This window comes from Nansenia antarctica (genome assembly GCF_963989245.1).
Source record: "Nansenia antarctica genome assembly, chromosome: 12".
Lineage (NCBI taxonomy): Eukaryota > Metazoa > Chordata > Actinopteri > Argentiniformes > Microstomatidae > Nansenia > Nansenia antarctica.
Window position 1 is genome coordinate 3,763,130 of NC_137682.1, and position 20,992 is coordinate 3,784,121.

At 43.3% G+C, this 20,992-nt stretch overlaps 1 protein-coding gene across 1 annotated transcript; it reads left to right on the plus strand.

Annotated features, from left to right (window-relative positions):
• Window positions 1–6,214: 6,214 nt before the first annotated feature.
• On the plus strand, window positions 6,215–19,152 carry atp1b3a (ATPase Na+/K+ transporting subunit beta 3a; the record flags this gene model as incomplete). Its single annotated transcript, XM_080543165.1, has 7 exons — window positions 6,215–6,338; window positions 12,721–12,849; window positions 13,587–13,685; window positions 15,977–16,173; window positions 17,152–17,202; window positions 18,480–18,578; window positions 18,985–19,152. The coding sequence occupies 7 exons, from the start codon at window positions 6,215–6,217 to the stop codon at window positions 19,150–19,152; spliced, it is 867 nt and encodes a 288-aa protein (XP_080399291.1).
• Window positions 19,153–20,992: the final 1,840 nt, after the last annotated feature.

Genomic DNA, 20,992 nt, shown 5'->3' on the forward strand with positions numbered 1-20,992 from the left:
TTTTGTATTTTCCCTCCAACTTGAATACATTATTTTCTCAATAATCCATTTGGATACTAGCTAACAGAAAATATACCAACTCGTGACGTTAGAAGAGAAGGTTCTATCTCAATTTTTGTCAAAATTGAGTTTTTTACATAATCTGATCCATTAGGTGTTTATTAATGCCTGTGTGGTGTTATTTTTAAAATGTTGACATTTTTGAGTTAGTAATTCATAAAATACAAAGGTTCCGTCTCACAAAACATAATGGAATGTAAAAACTTTGACGCTCAATATCTCTGATATAACTACCCTAAACGGAGATAGAACCTTATCATTCTAAGCTCACGAACTCTCAATGGGTTACATTTCAGGATCCATCCCACCCTGCATTTTCACAAGGAATGACCCTACTATGACTATGACTACTATGACTGTTACTATTGGGATCAATGTGATCGTTTACGGTTTACATGGACTAGTTCACTTCATCTGTAACTGGAAGGGATATAGGGCCTTATTCAGACTTTGTCCAGTTATGCATGTGTGTAAATTAGTATATGTATTTTTAAAATGTATTAGTATTCACACCTCAACTATGCCCTTGCTAACTCAGAAATAGGGCGTTCCATTTGAAAAATTGGAAGGCACTTCGTGAGCTTAGAATTATAAGGTTCTATCTCCGTTTAGGGCAGTTCAGAGATATTGAGTGTGTTTTGTGAGATGGAACCTTTGTATTTTATGAATTACTAACTCAAAAATGGCAACATTTTAAAAATACTGTAACACCACACAGACATTACTAAACTCCTAATGGATCAGATTATGTAAAAAAACTCAATTTTGACAAAAATTGAGATAGAACCTTATAATTCTAACGTCACGATATGCCTCCTGATGTCTAAGAACAATGTCCTGTATGTCGTCTTTAGGATGGCTTTGTACTATCATGAGTCATGCGTAAATCATTTAAAAAGCATGTGTCTAATTGTACAGAAACATGTTATTCTGATTAAATCTGTACTATAGCTACAATCAGAGAGTGTTGAAATGAAAATAAAGGCTACAGAAAAACATATCTAATTGTCATAAATATCAAGTTGCACTTCAGACAAATCTAGCAGCTTTAACTGAAACCGCCAGTTAGTGGCGCTACATTTATTCCACCATTTGTAATAAGTAAAGACTCCATAGCCTACACTGAATTAATTCAAAGTCAGATTTGCGAACAACTCAACTAGTGTGTTATTTTTAAAATTATTTATCAGTTGTCAGAAGTATCAGTGACTGTCATGTTCATGAGTTGAAACATTTAAATTGATTAAGTTCTGAGCAAATGTGACAGGGTCTGATGAAAAAGGTCTGCAAGTCTGGCAAACGACATGAAACAAGTTGAAGAAGTTATGCGTATTTGAATGTTGATACCGCCCCAAATCAAAGAGCAGAGAAATTCACCCTCAAAGTATTCACAGCCACATTTCACAGGTAGGTAATGGGTGGGAACAATAGTTGGTTAACTCCACCCCAACCACTCCCTCAAGACAACCACTCCGCCATTACACTACCTGTCATTATCTACCTGTCATCTGTCAGTGGGGTTGTCAGCTAACCCTCAGGAAACAAAATTGCAGGGCTGACATGTTTAAATAGCTAAATAATAATAATAATTCAAGATTCATGATTTTTTATTGCCATGTGTGCCAACAGTTTATTACATCCCATTATAAGTACAAGAGAGTAAAATTCTTATGGCTTCAGTAACTGTATATACCTCTAACTACCATACTTGCCATACTGTACTTATCTCTATCATGTTTTTTTTAATATCATGTTTTATATCACTATTTGCACTTCTGGTTAGATTGTGAGCTTAGAATTATAAGGTTCTATCTCCGATAAGGGTAGTTCAGAGATATTGAGCGTCAACGTTTTTACATTCCATTATGTTTTGTGAGATGGAACCTTTGTATTTAATGAATTACTAACTCAGAAATGTCAACATTTTAAAAATAACACCACACAGGCATTAATAAACTGATTCTGAACTGAACTCAATTTTGACAAAAATGGAGATGGAACCTTATAATTCTAACGTCACAAGATGCTAAACTGCATTTTCTGTTACTTGTACTCTGCAATTACAATTAAGTTGAATCTGAACGTATCTAATGTAACATTGATTGCCACTGCTATGCAAGCTGAAGAAGGCTGCACATAAATAGTTATGGGAAGTGCAAACAAATGCTAAACAAATTAAGTCTTCATGCATAAATTCACTGGCATCTACAGACTTGTTGGAAATGTAAGATTGGTTTAATGACTGGTTCTCATTGTAGGGAATAATGTTGCTTCCGTCACTATGGTAATAAATGTATGGATTGGGAACCAATGGACTGTATCCTTGCTCATTGTGCTGGTATGAGAGAGAGGAGAAACTAATTGGGTTCACAAAAAGGGGTTTTGCAGACAATGAGAGGATTGTGAGTGAGTGTGTGAGCGAGCAAAGTTGGGGGAATACAGTGTTCATAGCCTACACTGATTTCTTGCATCATTACTCTACATTTCTATCACACAAAAGGATACACAGATTAGATTTTCCTCCAGTAAATCATACATTTTCTTTTAGATATGCAGCCACGCTTTTGTCATTTCACACTCTCACACCCACAAACACTCACCTACTTCTTCCATTTGATTTCTCATTCACTCAGTTGATTAAACATAGACTCTCCCAACTGTCAGAACATTCTTGTACACACACACACACACACACACACACACACACACACACACGCACACACACACACACTCACACAAACACACACAGATTAGCATTTGCCTCAAATTTGCAATGGGCTGATTTCACGGTGGCGATGTGTTAGAGAGTTAATGAGTGAGATAGAGACAGACCTGGCCCTTAAATCAATGCATTTTGTACTCACACTAATCAGACTAATGCTAAACATAAATTATTTCCTTTGCGTGCCTGTGTGCGTGCGTGTGTGCGTGTGTACGTGTGTGCATGGTAAAGTGTGAGTTCCAGTCGCTCCTGCAAGGCTTTGCAACAGATAAATACTGACAGCAGGAGCTGAAGGCATTACAAGCTCTACTCCAGCCCTTCCCCTATAGCCCTACTGTATTTCCCCACAAAACTTGAAATCAATGGCTGTTATGTAACCCATCCACATACACACACACACACACGTTGTCCTCTGTCCTTGTGCACCCTTGCGTGGTGTCAGGGTCTCGATGATGGTCTATAGCTGTCCTACATCTCCATCCCATGTTCAGAAACCTTACTTTCAGTGTCTCTCTCCCTCTCTCTCTCTCCTGCTGACTCGTAGCTTTGCTCACATTTATTTTCAGTGATGCTGTATCGCTATGGCAACACCAATTGTCCCAAATAGCTATGTTAAGCATGCACTGTGGGTCAACAGCTTCAGCAAAAAATGGGGCCACATTTTTAGTCTGAGCATGTCACTCTGTAGAACACACTCTGTGTGTGTGTGTGTGTGTGTGTGTGTGTGTGTGTGTGTATATGTGTGTGTGAGGGGGGGGGGGGGAGTAAAAACTGTTCAACTGTGATGTGTGAGTTGAGAAGACTTCGTAGCAGGTGACATGGAGTTTGATAATCCAGCTACCGTGACGGCAGCTGTGAGGGGCCTGTGAGGGGCCTCCCGATTCAGCAGAGAAGCGACACTGAGATCTACAGCCCGGCAGCCTGACAGCCAGCATTGAGCCAGACTACCAAGCCCAAATACCAACAAGAGGATCAATTGACCATCTGCAGACATGCCTCAAAAAACCTAGTGGCCATTCGTGGTATCGATGTCATTTTGACTTATACATAGTTCTGCCCCAAAAAGACAAGTTCCTGGCCAAATTAACTTGACACCCCTTTTATAACCGGGGAGATCGGAACTATAGAATAGCATTTCTCTTACCTCTATAAAGCGCTGACTGATCTAAGAGGCTAATGCTGACTGAAATAAGTAGTCTGAGCCAGGCAGCCAAGAGGCAGGAACGTGCAGGGATTCTATCAGCATGCAAGCGAACAAGCGAAGCGAGGCACCGAGAATGAACATGGAAACCTTATGAACCGTGCTAGCCTTCTGCTCATGAACCATGCTAGCCTTCTGCGCATTGCCTCCAGAAGTGCCACAATAATTCAAAACAAACACGTAACAAGTACATAAAATCACATTCTGTGTGCAGTATAGACCAGTACAGTACATGCATTATTCTCAGAGCCTACGTGTTCCTGTGTGCTTCTCGCATTGTTAACACAGTTAACACATGCTCTATTGGAGCGGCTGTGACGCAGGAGGTAGAGCCGTCGTCTAATGATCGCAAGGTTGGCAGATCGGTGGTTCGAGTCCCGGCTGGCCACATGTCGGGCCAAGTGTCCTTGGGCAAGACACTGAACCTCAAATTGCTCCTAGTGAGCGGGCCGGCGCCTTGCATGATAGCTTGCCGCCATTGGTGTGTGAATGTGTGTGTGAATGGGTGAATGAGAGGCCGTTGTAAAGCGCTTTGGATAAAGGCGCTATATAAGTGCAGTCCATTCCATTATTGGCAGAGGCCTGCACAAGGCTTCCCAGGGTTCGCCTTTTTGCTCACGTGTACTGAGCACATTCAGTGGGTGGACGACAGACCAAAATGGTCGATGAGGAAGTACACATTTCATTGGCAGATTAGCAACACTTTACGTTACTATTATTGAAATGAATCATGTGACGTCAGACTTCATTGTGTCCATTTATTTACAGTCATTGATACCGACAGACACTATTTCAATGTTCACTATGTATGGCACTGAAGTGCTTATTCCAGTGTATGAGTGGGTCTCACCTCTCTGTGGTTGCTTGTTGTGGGATCCATCATTAGATAGGTAGCAAGCCCCCACAGTGTGACATGTTTGGTAAATGGTAAATGGACTGACTTATATAAGTGCCTTTTTCCAAAGCGCTTTACAACGGCCTCTCATTCACCCATTCCCCCACACATTCACACACCAATGACGACAAGCTACCATGCAAGGCGCCGGCCCGCTCATTGGAAGCAATTTGGGGTTCAGTGTCTTGCCCAAGGACGTGTGGCCAGCCGGGGCTCGAACAGCCGATCGTGCGTGCATGTGTGTATGCCCATAAACAAGAGTTTTTAATAGGCCCCCCCCACCAAATAAGCCTGAGACTCACTGCTGTGGTGTCTGCCTGGCAACCAGGTGTTTGTTTGGGCCACTGTTGCCCCGCTCTGTTGCCCAGCTCTGGCATTTCTGTGAGAGGACAACATTCTTTCCAGATTTACTTTATTAAGGAACCACCTGCAGATCCAGACCGCTTATTAAATAAAGGAATGTTTCATGTTCAATATGCGATTAAAATGCAATCACTAACTAGGGTGTGTGGACAACCAGTGTGTTTGTTAGGAGGGTTAAGGGACACTTGCACATGTTCACACACACACACACACACACACACACACACACACACACACCAGAACACACACACACACACACGCACTGCCAGTTTACATTAGGGATGCAACCTCAGCACATTATGTTCAAGTCAAGACTAAAAACCCATCTTTTTAATATTGCCTTTAAATGACTAAATAATTAAATGATGATTATATAATGATTAAAGCACTTTGAGCTGCAACGTTTGCAGGAAATACAAGTTATTATTCTGCCTGTCACTGTTGGGTGTAAATGTATGCAATTTGTGTTCCCAAATTATTGCTTTTATTGTAGTCTTCTGTTCTGCATGGAGACAACACGCACATTTAATCATGACTTTATTTCCAGCTCATGTACCTAGGCTACAGCCTCTCTACTAAAACAGCATAGGCTACTGTATGTTCTATCTTGAGAGTGGAACAGAATAATATTGCGGTCGCATTATGTTGACTGCGCGTTTACGTGGGTCTTTAAAATCAATGTACGCTGCTTCTCATTAAGCTTCTGCAACTCTCTGTCGCACCGCTAGTGGCTGTGAACGTCATCATTTTCTTTTTTTCTAAACCCAGAGCATCCCTGCCTCCCTGCCTCTCTGCCTCCCTGCCTCTCTGCCTCTCTGCCTCTCTGCCTCTCTGCCTCTCTGCCGCCCACTCCATCGCAACCATTGATCGGAGCGCTCATCGCCTTCAGTAAGCCCTACATCCCTGATCTCGCCACATCCCATCGCTGGCACCGCTGATTTTGGGGGAAACAGACCAGCCTTAACTGTCCATCATGTCAAGCACCGAAGATAAGCCCGCAGAAGCAGAGAAGGAGAATGCGGCGAAATCAACCTGGAAAGATGCGATCTACAATCCGAGGACCGGGGAGTTCATGGGGCGCACAGCCAAGAGCTGGGGTAAGGAATCATCCAGAGACCACCATAACTGGGGGGCACCCGTCGATCACAAATGACTGAATTACTGAATATTTATCCGATTGCATTAGAGGCTTTACTAAAATGATTGTCAGCACATAGTGACATGATGGATACCACCAGCGTAATTATGTTATTCTATCCATCTATTTATGGACTCCCTTCATTACCAGGCAATGGTGGTCCCTACAGTGTCACAGACAGTGAATCTATTTTTATCTTGTCGGATTTTAGGCATCACTGTCAAGCCTCTATGTTACCCTGTGTGTGCGTGTGCGTGTGTGTGTGTGTGTGTGTGTGTGTGTGTGTGTGTGTGTGTGTGTGTGTGCGTGTGTGTGTGCGTGTGTGCGTGTGTGTCTCTGTGTGTGTGTGTGTGTGTGTGTGTGTGTGTGTGTGTGTGTGTGTGTGTGTGTGTGCGTGTGTGTGTGTGTGTGTATGTGTGTGTGTGTGTGTGTGTGTGTGCGTGTGTGTGTGTGTGTGTGCGTGCGTGTGTGTGTGTGTGTGTGTGTGCGTGCGCGCGCGCTTGTGTGAGAGCGTTTACGCGCATATCCGAGCGTGCATTTGTGAAAGCTCGATAGCCTACGTTTTAGCACCTGATTTGCTCAAGACAGAGTAGCCAATTTTCTCATTTAACTAAATGGTTTATAGAATACAGGGTATAGACCTCCTTCCGGGGTATGGAACATTGCAGTTGTCATAAATAAATAATTTCATTTATTTAATGCGTGTGCATGAGCGTGTGTGTGCGTGCGTGTGTGCGTGTGTGAGAGAGATGGGGGGAGAGAGAGAGAGAGTCAATGCGCCTATCCGAGTGCGTTTTTTTTAAAGCTAGATTTAAAGCCTACATTTTAGCACTTAACTAATTTGCTCAATTTGACAGAGGAGTATGACTTGTGTATATTAGTCAACGCTTATGACAGAGACCGATGTTGTCATTGATTTAACTAAAATGGTTTATAGGATCCAGGGTATAGGCCTTCTGGTGTAGGCCTACTGAACAATTGCAGTTGTCATGAATTCATTATTTCATGTATTTAATCAGAAATTAATTAACTCTTCTTATGACATCATAATGTAATCAAAATCTGTCATTCATTTTTGGTAATGTACAATGTCAATCATCAGGATTCAGCATCTGTCCTACCTAGCAGCTGTTTTTGCATTTGTATTTGTTTTTGTTCATGTATATGTGAAAAAAAGCATAAATGCACCTACTGTAATGCCAAAACAAATTCCTATTTGTGTCAAGCATAATGGCAATAAACGTTATCTGAATCTGAATCTGAGTCTGAGCTAGCCTAGCGCTGAGACCCCGTAGCGCTGAGACCCTGTGCTGTGCAGGCAGTGCTGCTGTGCAGGGATGCTCCACTCCAGTTGCATGGCTGCCTCGGCCTCCTACATTAGGCCTCCTACATCAGCCAGCCCTTCAAGGTCAAATGGGTTTCCTCTCACACACGGTGCAGGTGCATGCTGGGAAAGTGTTGAGAGGGGGGTGGAGGAGAGGTTTTCCATGGGTGGGCTTCAGAAGGGTTTCGCAGAAGACACAAATCACTGCTAGTTGTGTGATTGTATGTTTTAGTAGCATGGTAATGACGTGTGAGGCAATTGTGGGCTGGATGTAGGAATTATTCATCAGGAATATATGAAGCCAAAGGCAATTTTCCACATCGCAGCGTGGACAATAAAGTTGTATATTCTATTAATATCATCATGTCATAATTTCCTTATTTATTTATTATATTCTCGTCTTTCCACGTCAACGCCATGATCCTCCCCACTTATTGTCTAACTAGTTGTGCCAAAGCATGTAGTACTATAAAATATGTCACGTCTGTTTACAAATGTGGTCCCCCCCCCCCCGATACACATCAGGTGAGCAGATTTGTAAATTCCCTATAGGCCAACCCACAACCACTCACTCGAATATCCCCCCCCCCCCCCCCCCAAAAAAAAAGGATATATATATATATGTTCATATTACCATAAATCATAACTTGAACTACTGACATGCGTGTCAAACGCCTTAGGGTTAACCCTGTAGAGGGGTTTCAAGAAAGACTGATTTGTGTAGGCTACTAGATTATTACATTTACATTTTGGCATTTAGCAGACGCCTTATTCCAAAGCGACTTACAATCAATACATTTGACTAAGCAAGTGATTCATCAATCCACCAGTCGTAGCAGGAAGAGTAATCTAGTTCAGGCCCGGGGCCATTGGCAGTCTCAGTGATAGATTATAATGATGAGACAGTCGACAGTTGTTGTCAATAAATAAATCATTCCAATGTCAGAACTCATTTATTGTATCTGTCCTTTTCCACGGTAAGATTCAAATGGTATTTACATATTCAGATTTTAAATATTTATATTTACATATTCAATTCATATTCAAGTAGTATTTAAATATTGATATTAGAGTATATTACACTTAAGACTCATTGTATTCACAGTCACAGTGTACAGGGGTGTGTGTGTAATGATATTGTAGATCTGGAGTGAGGATGTGTCAATGTAGGCAACGTGGCTTCTGGAGGGGTGTCCAGAAATATAGCCCGGGTGAGGCCCTCAACCAGGTCTCGGGGTGGTGAAAGGGTAGCCCCTCAACCAGGTCTCTGGGTGGTAAAAGGGTAGCCCCTCAACCAGGCCTCGGGGTGGTAAAAGGGTAGCCCCTCAACCAGGTCTCGGGGTGGTAAAAGGGTAGCCCCTCAACCAGGTCTCGGGGTGGTAAAAGGGTAGCCCCTCAACCAGGTCTCGGGGTGGTAAAAGGGTAGCCCCTCAACCAGGTCTCGGGGTGGTAAAAGGGTAGCCCCTCAACCAGGTCCCGGGGTGGTAAAAGGGTAGCCCCTCAACCAGGTCTCGGGGTGGTAAAAGGGTAGCCCCTCAACCAGGCCTCGGGGTGGTAAAAGGGTAGCCCCTCAACCAGGCCTCGGGGTGGTAAAAGGGTAGCCCCTCAACCAGGTCTTGGGGTGGTAAAAGGGTAGCCCCTCAACCAGGTCTCGGGGTGGTAAAAGGGTAGCCCCTCAACCAGGTCTCGGGGTGGTAAAAGGGTAGCCCCTCAACCAGGCCTCGGGGTGGTAAAAGGGTAGCCCCTCAACCAGGTCTCGGGGTGGTAAAAGGGTAGCCCCTCAACCAGGTCTCGGGGTGGTAAAAGGGTAGCCCCTCAACCAGGTCTCGGGGTGGTAAAAGGGTAGCCCCTCAACCAAGCCTCGGGGTGGTAAAAGGGTAGCCCCTCAACCAGGTCTCGGGGTGGTAAAAGGGTAGCCCCTCAACCAGGTCTCGGGGTGGTAAAAGGGTAGCCCCTCGGCCCGAGCCTGGTGGAGTGGAGAGGAAACAACAACCCATACGCCGAAGAAGAATGTAGGCCTAATGTCTTTTCTGAGCAGCTACTGGCAGCATCGCATCATCTTGGTTCTGATGTATCTCCTCTGGTGGCTCCTCCAGCCCAGCCTGGGTAGTAGATTATTGTTAGGATTGCACTTGTATACAGGACATTGTACACCGTTTACCATTCCAGTAAATTCCAAGGAATGACAAGGGAAAGAATGAAATGGAGTTCCGGAATGGCCAAGTCAAAGCCCGGATCGTAATACTATTGAGTTGCTGTGGGGTGATTTGAAATGGGCTCTGCATGCAAGACACCCCTCAAACATCACACAGCTAAATAACGTTGCATGGAGGAGGAGTCCATGCAGTCCCTCCCAGTTGATGCCAGAGACTGGTAAACAGTTATAGGATGGTATTTCAGCCAAAGGGGCCAGCTATTAAGGCATAGGGTGTTTTAAGTGAAATGTTTACATATGTCCTCAGTTGTTATATACAGATTGTGTCTATTTTGTACTCAAGTTCACAAAGGGATGCAGTATTATTATTGTACCACTGTGAGCAGGGTCGGAGTGGGACTAATTTTCAGCTCTGGAGTTTCATGCCTCAGACCGGCCCACTTTAGTTCACAACCGATTACAGTAGCCTATATTACAATCATGTAATTACAACCTTGGTATTTTAGTCTGTAATAGCGGACTCACTGTTCTCTACAGTCTTCTCTACATTTACAGGATGCTATGTCATGGGTTTGCTTCATTGTTCCCACACTGGTACTGTGATAGCAGCAATCCCTTGCTGGACACCACTAGGGTAACCAGGTCCCAACAAACCAAATGTGGGACAAGGAGTATGTTTGTGTGGGACAATGTGGGACACCCTCTCAACAGGCCCGGACCGAACTTTAGGTGCCCCTAGTAGCATCCACTTCCCCTGGCCGAGTTGAGAGCTATGTCTATCCCATTTTTAAAATATATATGCATTTCCATTCTGTTTCCTATTCTGTTTGGTTTATTCAGTAGCATCCAATAATAGACTATGCAGATAAAAACTTAACAAATATATAACAAATATATGTTATTTGAATGTGAACCTCACAATAAAGTATCTGTATGGAGCAGAAAGTGAAGTCAAAGTGCAGTATCAATTTAGGCTAGTATATTAATAAAGAAAAGTAGCCTGACAGTGTTAGGCCTGTAGATGATTGAGTATGTAGGCTATCTAGTTAGCTCACTTGCCTCCCATTTGCAACACAAATGCATTGACATAGCTGTCAAGGCTAACGCGTGCACACACTAGACGAAAACATAAAACACAACTCTGCACTCATTCAGACAATGACAGTGATAACAGCTGGTTAAGGATAAACCAATTGCCCAATTGGGGAGAAGACTGGGAGAAAAATCACTCTGGTGCAGCAACAAACGCTGTTAACAGCTAGCGGCTAACAGTGGTACATCGCTACGAACGTCTAACTACGTTTTTATAACATCACACAACATGCTGAGGGAACATGAACATGCTAAAAACACATAAACAGATGAACACACAGTCCTTGATTTTGAACACATCCTAAAACAAAAGTATGTTTACAAGTAAAGTGGTCACTTACCAGTAGCCTTCGGCAAACGAGAACAGTGAATCCAATTCACAAATTATAAGTATTTAGTGATCGTTAAACTGTTGTTTGTTATATCGAGTGGGTACTTGATACTAGATATTGTTGACACAATAAGTTTCACTTTACGAGCCCTTTGAGTCAGCGGGTGGTTCGCACATGCAGCCAGCTCCCTATATCCACGTGGGGCCGTTGCCATGGGAACATGAATGATGTTTCCTGATAGGCTGAAGACGTTCCATAGAATCTGGACGTTCTGCTGCAACTGAACATGTCAGCGCTTGGTTGCGGCGCTTTGTTGCGGCGCTTAGATGGACACTGGCCCCGTGGCCGCGCAAAGGGGGACATCTGGTCACCCTATTTATATGGTATCGGCCCAGAATGGTACCGGCCCAGCCGCCCAGAACGGTATCGGCTTGCAAGTACTACCATGACTGAAAACCGTCCCAGACCGGCCCAAAACCAGACCGGCCCACCGGGAAAACTCCAGATCCTCCCGATTAGCCACCCCGGGCCTGACTGTGAGGCACTGAAGCGCTACGTAAGGATGCAGGCTTGCGTCATGTTAATGAGGGATGTCCAGATGTTGTGTGTTGTTCTAAGTCAGATGTACCAGTGGTGCTGAGGAAAATAAACCATGCCCAAGTTCTTTGTATTTGTTTGAACTGTCATTTTAAATGTTTTTAACACTAGAACAGTGAGTAAAGAAACATTTTATATCTTTGCACTCAATAACATTTCAGGACCGTACTTTCATGACTTTTGCTAGATATGTGCATTCTACCACCCAGTATCCTTACATTTTCAAAACCACATCAGGATAAGCTAGTATGAAGCTGTTTTGCCGTTTTTCTGTGTAGGAAGCAGGCTAATTTACAAGCGGCCAACTAGTGGTCGTTGTGTGTAAATAGCAGCTTGAGCATTGTAAAGAGGGCTCTTTTAGTAGGTAAAAAACGGCACGGCTGTTCAAGTGTTAATGAGGGATGTCCAGATGTTGTGTGTTGTTCTAAGTCAGCTCGGCTGAGCGAAAAGATCAGATGTACCAGTGGTGCTGAGGAAAAAATAAACCATGCCCAAGTTCTTTGTATTTGTTTGAACTGTCATTTTAAATGTTTTTAAACACCTTGCAGACACCGCACCCATTTTTGCAAATTTGCCGGCTGGCTAAAATTGGCACATTTACAGAATGTTTTTATTAATGTACATTATCCCTGAAAAATATAAATAGTAAAGTCAAGAAATGCCTGCTCTTGATGTAATTTAGATGAATTACAGTACATATGATGTTGATGAGCCTCTGTGATGGCCATGGTTTGCAAGTGAAGCGACCTGATTGTCACAGCAAAGCTATAAACAGTACATCAGTCTTTCGTTGTGCTGTTTTCAAGGTGTGGCAATAGTTTTCTCTCTTCCTTCTCTCTAGGTCTCATCCTCCTGTTCTACCTGGTGTTCTACGGGTTCCTCGCTGGCATGTTTACCCTCACCATGTGGGTGATGCTACAGACACTGGACGACTATGTGCCCAAGTACCGTGACCGGGTGCCTACCCCAGGTGAGTGTAGCCATCAGGAGGTCACACGGTTGGGAACAGACAGAAATTCATTTTTTTGTAATCAATTATTGATTGCAAAACAGTACACATGAAAAACTCACATTATTACACCAAACAAAATAAGTGTCTGTCCTGTTTTATTTTTCTTCTCCTTATCTTACCCCCCCACTATAAACACATGAGTATACCCCCCCCCCCCCCCCCCCCCCCCATGGCGATAATATCCCTTCCACCCCTCCCCATAGTTCTTCATTACACTATATTTGGTATATCATACAATCATTATAATACAACAATTACAGGTTAACTTCACATACAACAAACAGTCACTCCATCAACTCTTTTATCTTTTGTATTGCAGAGGTCCATGTTTGAATTGTCCTTTCTTTAGCTCCATGTATTCTGGCTATAGATTGTTCCATGTATAGTATGTCCAACAGACAGAAATGCCTGAATACGTTACTCTATGTAGGCCTCATAAAGTAGGCCATTGATTTCACTAATTTCATTCTTTAAAAAAAAAAAAAATGGGTCCGGTGTCTGCAACACATGTTATGTAGAGTGTTGTGTCGTCCGTATGTAGGGCCATGATGACTCCTAAAGTGATACGATTAGCAGTTTGTGACAATTGTATCAATTCAATTTAAGGGTAAAATACATTGGGGATTGTGATCACTGAAGTTGTGCAGCATTTTGATCCTGAAGATACTGATGACTCTGTGCTCTCTGTTCCACAGGGTTGGCCATCCAGCCAAAGTCGTTGGACATCTTGTTTAACAAGTCGGATCCTTTAAACTATAAGCAGTATGTCCAGCACCTAGAGACTTTTCTGCAACGTGAGTTAGAACCAGAAATCTTGTTGGCTTGGAGTACTGTCTCTTCTTTTTTATTTATTTCTTTAATTCTTACACAACCCTCATCATCCTTCTATTAGCTAATGGTTCCATGTTAAATCTGTTTAAATAATATTCTATTGTCCAGAGTTATTTCAGCTTTGTATTTGATATGCTGTTACTTTTCCCCACTGCCACCATCTTTGTCAGAAGCAACATTTTGTTTTCCCATCCCAATGACTGTCCAACTTTCCTTTTGTTCAACCCTCCCCTGCGGCTCCACCCACATTCGTTCAGGTACACACAGACCATGCAGCAGGCTTCAATAAACTTTGCCTGCTCTAACATCATGTTAGCTAGCTAGTTATTGTTCAGACCTGATTTTGGATAATATCCAACATGAAGCACAATTCTTCTCAAGAACTCCATCCACTTGGCACTAGAATAGTGGTGCGAGTGGGGAATTTGGGATAACTTAACAGTGTCTAATTTTGGCAATGTTTCGGAGGTGGAAGTAGGAGGTCTTGACGATGGAGCTGACGTGGGGATCAAATGAGAGGGTGGGGTCCAGGATAAAGCCGAGGTTGCGAGCCAGGGGGGAGGGGGTGATGGTAGTGTCCTCAATGAGGAGTGTGATGGGTCTGGTTTTATTGAGTGTGGATTTGGTGCCGATGAGGATGACTTCTGTCTTGTCACTGTTGAGTTTGAGGAAGTTGTGGGTTAGCCAGGTCTTTATTTCAGATATGCAGTTTTCAATGTGACTGAGGGGTGGGTTCTTGGTGGATTTTGTGCTGATGTAGATCTGGGTGTCGTCAGCGTAACTGTGGAAGTCCAGGTTAAATTGGCGGATGATGTGACTGAGGGGGAGTATGTAGCAGAGGAAGAGCAGGGGGCCGAGGACTGAGCCTTGGGGGACCCCCTGTGTGACAGAGGAGGAGGTGGAGGTGTGACTGAAGATGGAGATGAACTGTTGTCTGTTGGTGAGGTAGGAGGTGAGCCAGTCCAGTGCGGTGCCCTCAACACCCAGCTGGCGCAGACTTTGAAGGAGGATGGAGTGAGACAGCTGTGTCGAAGGCTGCGCTCAGGTCTAGTAGAATCAGGATGTTGAGGGCACCTGAATCTGCAGAGGTGAGGAGATCATTGATGACCTTGACCAGGGCTGTTTCGGTGCTGTGATGTGGGCGGAAACCAGACTGAAGGGGTTCATACAGGTTGTTGGACTGGAGGTGGGAGTGAAGTTGGACAGAGACAGCGCGCTCGAGGGGTTTTGGAGAAGAATGATAGGTTGGAGATGGGTCTTGACCCCATAACTTTAAACCATTTTATAGACACATTTATGGACGGACAAAAACTCAGAGCAGGCACAGACACAAACCACTACACAGACTCAGAGGTCCAGACTTAATAAAGAAGATTACTTCCTCAGGACATTTGTCCTCTAATGGCCAAAAACAAGACAATTCAGGAATAATGTATGATGATGTAGGGGTGGAAAATAAGAGAGGTCACTTTGTCACTATTGTTACCATAGTAACACTATTGTTACCATACTTTGTTACATAAAGAATTTACAAAATCACCCGGAAAAGAGTGGGCTTTTTGAGAATGGGGGTGACAGCGGTGAGTTTGTATATTGAGGGAACGTGGCCTCTAAGAGTATGACTTAGGCTGTTTGAGAGAAACTTTGAATCCTAAGCAACCTGCTCGGTAGTGAATACACTGTAAGTACAGTAAACCAACATACAGCACTATAGAAGGTATCAAAGCTGTGTGCTGGAAACCTTTTTAGTGCGTAGGTGAAGTTACGGGTGGTGATGCTCATTTTTAAATTTCTTGTCTTTTGCAGCATTTTACATAACCTCTCACTTGTTTTTTTTATTATTAATTGCACATGTACTCTGTTGGACAATAAGGTCTGAATCCTTACTTCTAGATCTATTGGTGGAATCTTAACTCGAGAGTCACAGCGATGGGAAATTAGGCCATGATTTGATTCAAGCACCAGGGATCTCCAGTTAGGATTCCACCCTATGAGCGTAACTCAACATTTCATGCAAATCTTCCCATTGTGACATCATTGCATGATTTTACACACCATGTTTTCTACCTCCCCCTCTCTTTCTCTCTCTCTCCCTCCTCTTCCTCTACCTATATGACTTTCCCCCTCTCTCTCTCTCTTTCTTTCTCTCTCTCTCCCTCCTCTTCCTCTACCTATATGACTTTCCCCCTCTCTCTCTCTCTCTCTCTCTCCCTCTCTCTCTCTCTCTCTCTCTCTCTCTTCCTCTCTCTCTCAGAGTACAACGACACAGAGCAGGAGATGAACGAGCCGTGCCCGGCGGGGGTGTACTTTGAGCAGGAGGGGGAGATCACGCCCGGGGGGAAGAAGGCCTGTCAGTTCAAGAGGAGCGACCTGAGCCTCTGCTCTGGCCTGTACGACACCAACTTCGGCTACAGCGAGGGGCAGCCCTGCGTCGTCCTCAAAATGAACAGGGTAAATAACACTCCGTTTACAGGGTATCCGGTAATGTGTAATAACAGGGTATCCGCGGTGTCTTGAGAAGTATTAAAAGTTGATAAAATAAATTTTGGGAAAATCAAGACCCTTAATAAGTATTAAAAAGTCTTATCACGATTTTGAGGTCTTGAATTCTGTAGGTATTATTCTGAATTAGACTCTGTCCAAAGAGTTTGAGTCCTAAAAACTTTTTAGTAAAAGTTCGTGAATGTATTAGTTTTATTAAAAAACAAAGATGAACCGGAAAATGTGTTGTATGATAGTGGTCTAGTCTATTGCAAACTAAAACTGTTAAGTTAAAGGTGTCACTGATGTAAACGGTTACAGCTTGAAGTGGCGGTGAGGTCTGGAAAAATATTGACAAGGTCTTTAAAAAGTCTTAGAAAGGTATTGAAATGAACCTCAAGATTCCTGTATATACCCTGATTTAATTAAACATTGTTTTACTTACCGGTACAATGATTTTATCAACAGCTGTGAGGGGTCATTTGACCCCTGTGAGTAAAATAAATGTTTATATTATCTTTGCACTCGATCAAATTTCAGGACCCTCCTTTCATGACTTTTCCGAGATATGTGCGTTCTACCACCCAGCATCCTTACATTTTCAAAATCACATCAGGATAAGCTAGTATGAAGCTATTTTGCTGTTTTTCTGTGTAGGAGGCAGGCTAATTTACAAGTGTCCAACTAGTGGTCGTTGGGGGTAAATAGCAGATTTAGATTCCAATCAGATTTGATCCCCGAGGCGGCTCTTTTAGTAGGTAAAAAGACACGGCTGTTCTAGTGTTAAGGGGAAGTTGCTTGGAATTGTATGGGATCGGAGCTGGAATGTCAATTCTGTAGTGCAAAAAAACAAAGGGGTTATACTCAAAAACTGATTTTCAGTTGGGATTGGAGCATTTACTACTCTTATTTTAATTCTAATTGAATGATTGGTCAATTCCCTCACAGATCATTGGATTGAAGCCACGTGGAGATCCCTTCATCAACTGCAACATCAAGGTAAATGCTGGGTTGTCATGGTTTCCCTACTGTATGTGTTTGACTTGTATGATTAGGTTAAAAGTAGCAATGTACGTTACACTGTTTATGTTTTATATGGTTTGTTTATATATTTGTGTTCTCTATCCTGATTTGGTTTGATTTGTTTTTTTTCTGCATGCTGCCAGTTGAAGCTTTAGGGTAAGCTTAGCGATGTATACATTTTTACATACCGGTATGTAAGTTAATACATTGTTGTAATAACTTACAATGGTTGTTTTCTATGTCCCCCTTTTGTGTTGTGCTTTGTTGTGTCATGAAGTACTCATCGTTGGGAACAAGTACATAGCTTTCATCACCCATTTTTCTTGTCCCTCTTTGGGCACTGTTTAAGATTCCAGCATTCATAGAAACCATAATGGCCAGTCGTGAGCTTAGAATTATAAGGTTCTATCTCCGTTTAGGGCAGTTCAGAGATATTGAGCGTCAAAGTTTTGACATTCCATTATGTTTGGTGAGATGGAACCTTTGTATTTTATGAATTACTAACAAAAAAATGTCAACATTTTAAAAATAACATCACACAGGCATTAATAAACACCTAATGGATCAGATTATGTAAAAAACTCAATTTTGACAAAAATGGAGATAGAACCTTATAATTCTAACGTTCACGCAGTGGCTGTTGACTTTGCCCTCTGAGGTCAGAAGCATTGATATGGAAATAAAGTCAATTGCTTATTAGTTTCTTTTCACTCACCTCTCAAAGTCTGTATGTACTGCTGTGCTTATTCTTCCCTTCCCTTCTCACCCTCTCCCTCTTCCTCTCTCCCTCTCCCTCTCCCTCTCCCTCTTCCTCTCCCTCTTCCTCTCCCTCTCCCTCTTCCTCACCCTCTTCCTCTTCCTCACCCTCTCCCTCTCCCTCTTCCTCTCCCTCTCCCTCTTCCTCTCCCTCTCCCTCTTCCTCTCCCTCTTCCTCTCCCTCTCCCTCTCCCTCTTCCTCTCCCTCTCCCTCTTCCTCTTCCTCTCCCTCTCCCTCTTCCTCTTCCTCTCCCTCACCCTCTCTCTCTCCCTCTCCCTCTCCCTCTCCCTCTCCCTCTCCCTCTCCCTCTCCCTCTCCCTCTCCCTCTTCCTCTCCCTCTCCCTCTTCCTCTTCCTCTCCCTCTCCCTCTCCCTCTTCCTCTCCCTCTCCCTCTCCCTCTCCCTCTCCCTCTCCCTCTCTCTCTCTCTCCCTCTCCCTCTCCCTCTCCCTCTTCCTCTTCCTCTCCGTCCCCCTTCTTATTTGTCTTCCTCCGTAGGGAGAAAGTGTTGAAAGTGAGAAAGTGCTGATGCAGTATTTCCCCAGTAAGGGGCACATTGATAAGATGTATTTCCCGTACTACGGCAAGTTAGCTCACGTAAGTCCTGGCCAATCGGTTAACATTTGTACACATTTTTACATAACTCACAAACTGCACAGTATGTACGTATACTTTAATGAGAGTGTGATCATCTTTTTCCTTCTCTCTTTCCTGCCCCTCAATTTATTTTCCCTCCTTCCCCCCCCCCCCCCCCTCTCTCTCTCTCTCTCTCTCTCTCTCTCTCTCTCTCTCTCTCTCTCCCTCTCTCTCCCACCTCTCTCACTCTCTCCTCTCACTCTCCCATCATTTCTCTCCCTCTCCCTTTCCCTCCTTCCTCCCTCCTTCCTCCCCCCCCCCCTCTCTCTCTCTCTCCTCTCACTCTCCCATCATTTCTCTCCCTCTCCCTTTCCCTCCTCTCCCTCCCGCCTCTCCCTTTGTCTTGTCCCTCCCTCTGTGTATACAGGATAAGTACGTCCAGCCACTGGTTGCGGTGAAGCTGTTGCTGACCAAGGAGAAGTACAACACAGAGCTGACGGTGGAGTGCAAGGTGGAGGGAACTGACCTCCGCAACAACGACGACAGGGACAAGTTCCTCGGCCGCGTCACCTTCAGGGTCAAAGTCACAGACTAGGGAAGTAGAGCCACATGGTTCTGACCCCCCCCTGAAAGATACCTTGAATATGATACTGTTATGGGCCCGATTCAAACCTGATACCTCCCACCTTGCCGTAGGCCCCTTGTTGACTGACTTTTGTAGTTTTGATAGGGTTGGATAAGTGTAGATGATTATTGGTGATGATTATAGTGGAGCTAGTGCCCGTTTTGTTGATACTAGTCCAATTCTTTGATGTCTGCAGCGCCACAGTCAGAAAGGTGCCTCGGGTCCAGAGACTAGGTAGTAGGGGTGAGGAACCAGATTAGGATTGGGTCAAAGAAGGATAGTGATGATGTCATAGATTTCTCTGATTCCCCAGGCAACACTGGTGTTTGTGCACTGTGAGGCAAATTCAATGCAGATTATTAATGAATCAAAATAGAACCATCCAGTTCATGTGTTTACTCTTGTATATCTTATATGACATACTATGTGTCTGTCCTATCCTTCTTTAATCTCATTCTATCGTTATTTTCATGACACACCAAGCTTGACACCCCCACCCGACCCTCCTAGTAGTTAGTCATATCATTGTCTGGCCCTGTGCTTTGGTGTTTTTATGTTCTATTATTCCCAATGGTTTGATGTTGAGCTGAGATGTTTTGACCTGAACCTAGCAGTTTTGTTTTTAGGACCTTTACTTGATTACTGGACCTTTTTCACAGATCTGCGTCAACGACATCGTCAAATAGATTAAAGTAAGATGAGAGGTGGATTTTTCCTAGTTTGCACTTTGGGGGCTATTCCATTGTTTCCATTGAACCAGGCACACTAAATCAAGTAAAAACATTTTTTAAAGCATATATATTAGATCCAGGTCTGCACCTGATGGTTAAGGGGTCAACTTTCCATCACATTTGCTGTTGCTTCACTCCTCCAAACAAATTATTATATGCCATTAAAGTCATACAGGAACCAAATACAGTATGACCCCAATGTCCCCACAAACAATACGTTTATGTCCCACTTGGGACCAGAGTTTTTATCTTTATCATGTTATAATAGGGATATGTAGATATTATATCTGTGGGATGTTGTGAAACCACAACCCGGTATTGTGCTGACTATGTGCATGTCTGTCTGGTTATTCCTCACCTCCACTGTTATAGCCAATGTGTGGGAAGCGCGTGACAGGATCGCTTGTACTTGTTTACAGTGGATAAGGTGACTTACCTCCCCTTCCCTCCACACACACACACACACACGCACACACACACGCACACACACACGCACACACACACACACACACACACACACACACACACACACACACACACACGCACATTTTCTAAACGGTAAAAAAATATACTTAAATGTATAACAAATTTGATTAAAAGTATAAATATTATGCTTCAAATATATTAATGTGTACTTTACTCTTAAAGCTCCACTCCAGTAGGTTTGATTTACATTTTGTATCATTCTTAAGCATCTAATAAACCAATGTGGAATTTGTTTTAAAAATCGTCAATAACATTTTTTTGTTTGATAAGATTTTTTGTATGAACCTGCTGCAAGAGGTCCAGGTCTCAAGGTGGAAAATAACAAATGAACAACTACTCTCGTTACTGTAATTAAGTAGATTTTGTAGTAGTATTTGTACTTTTTCAAGTAGCTTTTAATGTCAATTACTTTTACTTGAGTAACTTTTAAATGAAGTACTGTACTTCACTATTTTAATTTCCAGCAGTCGTTGAATCGTTACAAAAGTATGTTCAGACACACCACGCTCTCTGCTCTTTCCCGTTGTTCTCTCTGCTTAGAGTTTAGTTATCGCTGGGGCCATGCTCTATCTGTCTCTTACACAGATAAGATA